This window comes from Puntigrus tetrazona, chromosome 17 (genome assembly GCF_018831695.1).
Source record: "Puntigrus tetrazona isolate hp1 chromosome 17, ASM1883169v1, whole genome shotgun sequence".
NCBI classification, from domain to species: Eukaryota; Metazoa; Chordata; class Actinopteri; order Cypriniformes; family Cyprinidae; genus Puntigrus; species Puntigrus tetrazona.
The window spans coordinates 6,534,966-6,544,480 of NC_056715.1; the positions used below are offsets into that span (position 1 = coordinate 6,534,966).

Consider the following 9,515-nt stretch of genomic DNA (forward strand, 5'->3'; position numbering starts at 1 on the left):
TCCTCACATCACTTGTGTAAGAGGTCTGCTTTACCACTGTATGATTAGTCTAGAAGGTCACTGTTAATCCAAATTGATCTGACCTGGATCAAGAATGAACATGTCTAGAATGAAGACCTGTCTATCAAGACAGAAAAGCATAAACAGAAGTACAGAAATAAAATGAATACTTGCCTGGATGGCGTCTCTGGTAAACTGAGGGAACAAGTAAGTGTTTGTGACATTCGCTGGGCTGCTCCTCTTCCTCGATCACATGCATACTGTCATCACATGGCTTCTCTTCCTATTACATGCCGCCAATAGCAATTGATGTATCTTCTTTCATACAGACAGTGTTAGAGCTTTATGACTTAATTACAAAACAAACCAACAAAAAAGTTTCCACAAACATGTTGTATATTTAGAAAGAGCACCGGTTCATTTTAAAATGTTACATTTATTTTGAGAAACAATCTGAGGATAAAAATGCATTTGTACTGGGCTGTATTTTTGTAACATTCAACAGTTATCACAAATCTGACAGTAACTCTATCATTTAACTTTAACTTGTACACAGCCAATTTGGAACAAAACGAGAGCACAGCCACAAACAACACACCGCACAGAAGCTCAATTTTAACTTTGATCTTACAAGGCCTTACAAAACATACAGCCTTTGTTTGCAATGTAAAACATAAAAACATATCAAAAAAGTTTCTTTACTCTAATACAAATGGTGGTTACAAATCAGGCAATTATTTTATATTTCTTCAAAACACTATAGGGTTCGAACTGAATGGCAAATGTAAAATTTGCGTATTTTCCAATCAAGCTTTAATTTTTGTGAAGAGCGTTATTTATATGTGTATTTTTAGGATCTATGAAAGTTATGAAATTAGCATGAAAAGGGAGTAAGGAGATGTGATGGAAATCACACATATACATGACATTTTAAAACATGACCACTGTTGTACATTGATAATATGCAAATTAAATAAACCGTGTGTTAAAAGTGCGTTTTAAGCAATTTTATTTTCTCCACAGTACCAATGGAGCCCATAGTTGAAGAAAGATGCATGTTTGATTGATAGGTCAGTATTTTGTGTGCTTTTATGAAGCAAATCTGCAGCTACTTTAGGAAACTAAATAGTCTTGTTATGTTTTAGCCAGGCATTCCCAAATGTGGTGGTGACAGCAAACTGTTTGGCTGTAAATGGAATTACGTTCCAATGCACTGATGTTAAAATCTGAATGTCCATTAAACAGCTAAGAACATTCTTTAGGTTTCATAAATGATTTCACAGCTAGCCCAGTATATTCAGTGCACAATCTCAAAGGCCAAACATAAGGCATTCCAAACATATACAAACATACTCAATGTGCACTGAAAACCTACATAATAGCTATTAAAATACTTGTAGCAAAACGAATGTAAACAACCACGCTTTATACAAGAGCAGCTTACGGAAGTGCTGTTGTTTATGAATAAACAAAATTTTCAACAGGAGAGTAAAACCTACAAACCGTTCAACTGTGGCTCACATGTTGCAGAAGAACACTTACACTTACCGAGACAGCAAAGATACTGAACCTCTGTGTGGCACGCTTTCACAGAAATCAGCACTTAGAAAAAAGAAATATCTTCAATACTTTGATATACATCACCTTATTTAAAAATCGTATTTTTGTTTTTGTTCACTGACAAAAATGAGATATTTAATATTCAACCCCAAAATATTAAAACAATTAAATGAGAGAGTCACATCCGATCGGCTCTCTGAGGTTCAAAATATACAGTCTCCTTTCAAATCTACTTTTTATATGTCACTGCTGAACTCCTGAAAGTTGGCACTGCTGATTTAGTAAAAGGCATATAAAAGTCCACAGGAAGTACTGATGGCAATTGCACTTGCTCAGTTGTACTTCAGTATCACTGAAGCTCTTTGTACACTAAACCACAATGTCTTAAAATGTTACAATCTAGTGACCCGGCATCATAAGTAACTGAACTACACGTCCACATTGAGACTTACACATTAAAGCTTCATTATATAGTACAGATACTTGGGGAATCACCCCTTGTAACTTTAAGCATTAGCAAATTAGCTTCACTATCAGGTTGCTATGTGGAGTCTGTCGGTATGCTCCTGTGAAACCTCACAGCCTGTCTTTGTGGAAAGCTTGGCTTGCTCTTTTTCTGATCCCAGCGACAAAGCAGGATCATTTTGAAAGTGCTACGAAAAGTCTTGTTGCAAAGGGCGTAGCACATAGGATTTACTGTACTGTTAACGTAGCATAGCCAATAGCCTAGCGCCCAGAGGTTCTCTGGTATGCAGCCATTACAGAAAGTGTTTACTAGCACCATGATGTTATAAGGTGTCCAAGTAATAATAAAAGCAAAAAGGATGGCGCTTAGAGTTTGTGCTGCTTTCTTTTCTTTTATTAGTGACATGCGCTTCCGCTTGGTGATCTGCGTCCTTGCGCGAGCTGCAAAACGTTTTGCTAGAGCTGCCTCTTTGAAAGTTATGGGCGCTGAGGGAGATTTCACTGTGGTGTTGGTGCCTTCAACATTTGGATCTGCTGATGGCTGTATGGCAGACATTGACTGAACTTTACTCATGCTTCCGACAAACCTCTTGTTCCCATTCGTGACAGAGCGTGAGATGCTGCCATCCCTGCTGTCGTTCTCCACAGAGGACCGTAATGGGTCTTCCTCAGTGTCCAAATCCTCACAAGAAGTGACCTGGGAGTTTACGGCTGCCCTCATGCCAGGCAGACTAAGAACGATGGAGAAGATGGCCCGCGTAGTGGATGGCGCGCTCTCGTCATCGTCAGATGAGCCTGAGTGGTCGGCTGACAGTCCAGCATCGTTGTTGTTCCAGCTATCGCTGCTGCTCTGATCTGCCTCCCGGTGAGGTCCACCTTTATCCCTGCCACCCGACTTCCACCCCCAGCAATGGAATCGCCCACTCAGGCCATGAACGGAGCTTTGTTTGTGGCCAGGTTGGCCCAGTTCAAAGCTGCTGCAGCTTCTAGAGCTTCCCCCAGTGGCGCGGAGGTGGAAGCGAGGTCGCTCAACACCTCCAAACCTTCCAACCGAGCCTTGTAATCCTGCAAGTTCCCGAGAACGGTTCTCTGTCTCTTTGTATATCCGCCAGTACAGAACGCTCATTATCGTCACCGGCAGATAGAAAGCCGCCATTGCGGTGCAAAATGTAATAATGGGCTCGGAGAGAAATTGAATGTAGCATTTATCGGTGGAACGGTTCTTTCTCCTACAAAATACTGCCAGAACAAAATTGCAGGAGCCCAAAGTATGAGCGACACAAACCATGCCAGGCCGATCATCACTCCTGCCCGCCTGGTGGTACGTTTGGCACGGTACGTCAGAGGCCTTGTGATGGAGAAATACCGGTCAAAGCTAATGACCAGCAGATTCATGACGGATGCATTGCTGGCCACGTAGTCTATTGCTAGCCAGAGGTCACAAGCCCAGTTTCCCATCGCCCACTGGCCCATGACAATGTAGGCGGTGTACAGGTTCATAGAGATGACCCCAATGATGAGATCTGCCACAGCAAGACTAAGTAGAAAGTAATTGTTAACGGTTTTGAGCTGGCGGTTGACCTTAAACGACACCATGACCAAGATGTTGCCGATAATAGTAATAAGGGAAAGCAGTCCTGTAAAGACAACGATGAGAATGACCTGCCAGAGCGAGTGGCCACCCAGAGGATCATAGGATTGACCTTCAACCTCAACATTACTCCCATTGAGTTTGAAAACAGCAGCACTGAGGTTGATGAGGCTTGTGTTCTGGAGCAGTGGCCAAGGAGTGGATGCCGGGTAGATTCCCACTCCCAGGGCATTGGATGGTGAGTACAGGCCCAACTCGGTGCTGTTGGAGTCCATCGTGCAGGCCGGGCATATTCTGAGGAAAAAGAGCAAAATATTCCATTTATTACTTCCACATTTACGTCAAACTTTACACTAACCGCTCTCTATGTATAATGTAGGAGTGCTTTCTAAATAATGAACATCACTGTTGCTTTATATCTACACTAGAGGGCGATGTTGATCTAGTAAATTAGACAGTTATTAAATCTTAGTTTCTGTATATAAAGCTTGAAATGATTAAAAGAAAGCAGTTTTCGAATATAGAATTAAATATATATTCCGCGGATCATGCTGTATCCAAATATGTGGATACTGAAAACACCAGATCATTTTCTGGAAATAAATAAACATTCATTCATTTGTTCTAAGCCTCTAAAAACTGCTCTGTGCTTTAATCATAAAAAAAAGCAATTTAGTAATATAGGAATTTAGTAAAATAGGAATCTGATAAATTACTAGATTGCCATACAAAATGAAGAAATTCACTCTTTTACATAAAGTTCTCATTGTAGTTGTTTGTATAATAAGGAACTGGCTCATACATTTGAAACATTAAATTTTTTTATTTTAAAAAATAAAATCTGGGCAAGATTTTGTGTTCTTGTCCATTTTCAGTCTCGGTCGCCTATTGTAATTTGAAAATTCTCATTAAACCTGTATAAAAGACTTGTAGGTGGTATTTCATATTCTGTATTCAGTCATGATATTTCATACTTCTTTGGAACATTACTTTTGTCCCACATGGTTTGGACTTATAAATAAACAAACCTCTGCATAGAAAGGTTCCCCAGAAGTGTCAAAATTTCAAACATTCAAACTTGAAACATTGTAATAACATTTTAATAATAATAGATGTGCTAAATTATGTTGTGCACATCTCAGATGAGATACACAAAAAAAGCTAAATTTTAAGGGCCTACATTTATAAGAGATATTAAGATATATAAAAACGACTGTACTATATGCATGTACATAAATATTAACCACCATTCCATCTGAATTCAATGGATGCAAAAACTAGTTTATATGCAAAAGCACAAGCTCTGCCTGTACCGACAACTAGATCAAACAATTTCAAAATAGATATTACTCTCCAGTTAAAAGCACATCCGTATGTGACAGTCTCTGAGCAAGCAGACACATGAACAGCAGGAAAAAATGTTAACATGAAGAAAATGAAAGATGGGCGAGGTGCTCCTTTACTTTGATTCTGCAAGAGGAAGTTGTTGCAGAGCTTCCCCAGAATGCCTCACACAAACGCACAGTTAATCTCATTGATAGAGGCAGAGAATAGAATGTAACTGGCTCATGGCCAAGGACGGCTGAACGTCTCATCTCCTCAGATAAAAATGATAGTTCTTGACCAGAGGTTGCACACAAATACGAACAAAACACATTCTGGGGGGGGCAACCTTACGAAGTGGCACTCTAATTTTAGAAATAAGTCAAAAAGTCTGCGGACTGCTGCTCTGAAAGAAAGGCTGACAATCATACAGCATCACTCAGCAGAACAGGCCTACATTACTAAATATAGTCATACACTTTAAAGGGAAAGAGATGATTTGGAACCGAGAACATCTGTCTCTCTTTCAGTAACTCTTCTTCATCTTGATAAGGCAGCGGGATGTGAGGGGGAAGACAAAGATGAGAGTGAAAAGTAGGTAAGATCCAAGATAAGGGAACGACAACCTGATCGCATAATCACACGGTATCCATATATGGCCTTAAATATTTAAAACAGAGAAAAGAACAAATACATATGACCACTGTCGCACACGCGCGCACACACATACCAAAGAGTCAGAGGTAATTAGCTATTGAATTCAATCTTAGTTCTCCTACAGCGGAAACGAAGGGATAATTACTTTACAATAGGCAGACCAAGAATATATATATAGACACTGTGTTTAAAACTGAGGGAACAAAACTGATTTGTTTTAAAAAATTACACGTTACTAAAAGACTTCTGTGATTTCTGTGACGGAGATACATTTTCAGCAATATTTAGCTTTTTAGTATAATCAGTCTATTATGCTGATTTGGTGCTCAAGAAATATTTGATGGTTATTTAAAACTTTTGACTGGTTGCGTATATGGGTATAAGTAAGTACAAACTGGCAAAGTTGGCTTGAATGAATTCATAACAACTACTATCAACTACTATCAACAACTACTACTAATTTGATATACAATTTTGTACATCAGTGCTTCTGTTTGTGTAATATTGCTTATATTACCTCTATATATGTGACCCTGGACCACAAAACGAGTCATAAGGGCCAATTGTTTGAAACTGAGATTTATACATCATCTGAAAGCTGAAATAATGTCTTCCATTTGTGTATTGGTTGTTAGTAAAAAGACGATATTTAGCCTAAAACCCTGTAATCTGAATTTGCAAACAAATCTAAATATTGAGAAAATCGCCTAACTGTATAAATGAAGTCCTTAGCAATGCATGTTAGTGATAAAAAAAAAAGTTTTGATATATTTACAGTAGGAAATGTACAAATTATATTTATGGTATATTTTATATTTATGGATTGTATATATTTATGGATTTTTACTTATTATCCTAATGATTCTTGCCATTAAATTTTCTTTACAAATATACCTGTGCTACTTCGGTCACATAATTATGCTCCATGGTCACATATTAATGATGCTCACATATTTGACAGCTAAACAATGAGAAATATCCCTATGTTTTAAACCAGCACTGAGAAGAGATATCAGTGGTCCAGTGTCTCAACTAAACAGTTTAAGTTCCGACTGAGATGAGCCACATTCAAAGCTGTTCTACACACACCTGCACATCCCTTCCATATAAAATTGCAAGGGTAATATTGTCGAAAAATGAACAAAATGAACTGCAGAAGAATTGCTTTACTGTTATTATGTCAAATCAAAAAACACCATTTATCAGAACGTAACAAAAGATGTAACAGCTGAAAGCCCTACTGTTCCGAAGTTTGGGATTGTTTCAAAAAAATTAAAATGTGAATAAAAATTCTAACTGCTCATTAAGCTTGACTGTTCATAGCTTTAGGTGTTGCAGTCTGTTTCATCTCTTAAAAAAGATATCAGATGTGTTACATAAAAAAATAGACTGATTAGTGTTTAATCACAGGCTGTGAAGTAAAGATTGAGAAACAAGAGCATTCAATGCAATAAATAAAACCTCAAAGAGAGTTTGATGTTAAATACGAGCTTCTTGTTCATTCATCTGAGTGAGATATCAATAGCAGAGAGGGAATCAAGCAACAAAAGATGAAGTCAAAGAGAAATCTAATTGGCGTTGGGCTCTGATTCGGGCCCCTGCGCTCCTGCGTTCAGCTCTGTGCTTTTATCCTATTAAGGTTGTGCTATGACCTGAAACAAACACACAAGCTTAGATGAAGGATAGCAAACACATTTTGTACAAGACTAGTGACACGCATAGGCATAATTCCATTAAGTCGTGGTATTTGGGAATTGTCTTAATTTCGGCTGATCTGCAAACAGCAGCTGATGAGCGGGCTGTTGTCATGGTGACCAGGGGAGGATGCGGAGGGAAGCGTTAGGGGATCACGACGGCAAAAGAGGTTACAGTCAACTGTTTGCACATATACACACCTATACCTAAAATATAAGGGGTTTCAAATGTAAAGATGTCAGAAGGCAGGTGATAAGTGGTCCTTATTTTTTGCACACACAGATTGGACGTACAAATGCACAGCAGCATGTGCACACACACACACACACACACACACACACACAGCGTGAAGCCTTTGATGACAGCCCTGTGAATCAAACGAACATCTGGAGTTTACACGCATGACTTCAAACGTACTGTACATCAAACATAGTTTTTGTGTGTAAAACCACCCCTCTTCATATTTAAAGTACTATTTGCCAGTTTGATGATGCCATAACCACAAAGCAGTACTTACTGTTCAAAAGGGAAATACGTCTAGGACTGATGGTCTTCTGTGGGAAAACACACTTACTTATCAGGAAAACAGACTGGCAGGTTTTGTGCCGTCCCCACTGGCGTGGTAGTTAAGTGTGAGGAGAGTGTGTGTAGCAATTACACTCTGTGTGTGTTGGGTATTTTGATGTGAGGCATGTGCTGTGAATGAGGATTTCTAAAGAATGATGGTTAAATGTCAACCATTCTTTTCCAGAGTTTGAGGGAGATCCGTGATTACCTCACACGGCCTTTAACCGACGGAAATGTCAGCGGTGAACGCATGCAGAACCTTGATCAATATGACCGATTGGAATTGGAATTAATCACTGGCATGGGTACAATTATAGACGGGAAGCCATAATTATCTCACAGTATCTCGATACGACAGTCAGAGAAGATCATTGAAGCATGAGAGACTGCTCTCTAACAGATTATTTACTGATCTCTTATGATTAAAAGTGATGGCGAAGGATTTGTCCCCGAGCAACTTCCTTCTCCTTAATTTACCTCTGCATATCCTCCTCTGACATTCTACCCAACAGATTTTTAGTCCTTTTCAGTTCAGCAGAAGGCGAAGTGTGAAATATCACCAAATGCCACTAAAAAAAAAAAAAATACAAAAGACCATTAAATTACATATGTAAACTTAAAAAAATTAAATGTATGATTTTGAAAAATATATGAAAATTTTATATAATTATTATATGACTATTTTTTATGCAACTTGATTTCCATAAAAAAATGTTTCCGTTTCTAGATCACTAATCAAAGAAGTAAATTTGTCTAGACGGTCAGATGTTCTTGTTTCCATTGAGGCTTCAGTGCTAATCTCAAATCATGCTGGAGAACATGGTCATGAGGTTTGACACAAACTTGTGAAGTTCATGCATCTAGAAGGTTGCTATTAATAAAGCAAAAGAGAGAAAAAAAAATCTAATCAACTTTTTATTGGTAAGCTGACAATACAGGTTATAAAAAAATCCAAAATAAAAATATTTTAATAACTGGACCCCACTGCACAATTTGTTTATAATGTTTTTTGTTCAGAGTAAACTCTGCTAAGATACTAAATGTATTAAATGTGCACAAAGTACACAAATCAAGTATAGACACTGTAGACATGTTCTAAAACATTACTCCAGTAGTCTGTTTGAATTTTACTTGGGTAAAAGTACAAAACTATTCGACTTTTTTAACTTTTAGTTACATATTCAAGTAAAGTACTGATTGATAAATGTTTATTTATTTTACAGTTATACAGACCTATGCTCTATCCTGCTAAAAACAAACATACTATCTTTATGTGTTATTTGTAAGTGTTGACTTTAGAAAAGCTGTAATCCGTTCAGTCAAATTGATGAATGAATCAGTAATTGCAATTCTTGAATCGATTTAACAGGCTCATTAAAAAGAATCATCTCGTTTACGTATCAAACATCTCATAGTGCATGAAAGTTTCTCCAGATCAAAATAACAAGTGATAAAATGTAGTGGAGAAAAAAGTGCAATATTATGACGTGGATTGTTGTGCAGTAAAAGTTGCCCAAAATAAAGATACTGAAAAACTGTACTTAAATACAGTAACAATGTAAAATAAATAATAATAATGTATTTACTACTGCTTTATACTACTTTATGTTTATCCATGTCCATCGTCTATCTGCTTTCTGGTATCCTATTTTCCTCT

General features: G+C 37.7%; 1 protein-coding gene across 1 annotated transcript; it reads right to left on the reverse strand.

Moving 5' to 3' along the window:
* Positions 1–378: 378 nt before the first annotated feature.
* On the reverse strand, positions 379–8,422 carry chrm3a (cholinergic receptor, muscarinic 3a). The gene is given in 3 exon segments (XM_043262252.1): positions 379–3,234; positions 3,237–3,910; positions 8,336–8,422. Coding segments are annotated over 3 exon segments (1,830 nt in total). The 5' UTR covers positions 8,359–8,422; the 3' UTR covers positions 379–2,101.
* Between the last annotated feature and the right edge of the window lie 1,093 nt (positions 8,423–9,515).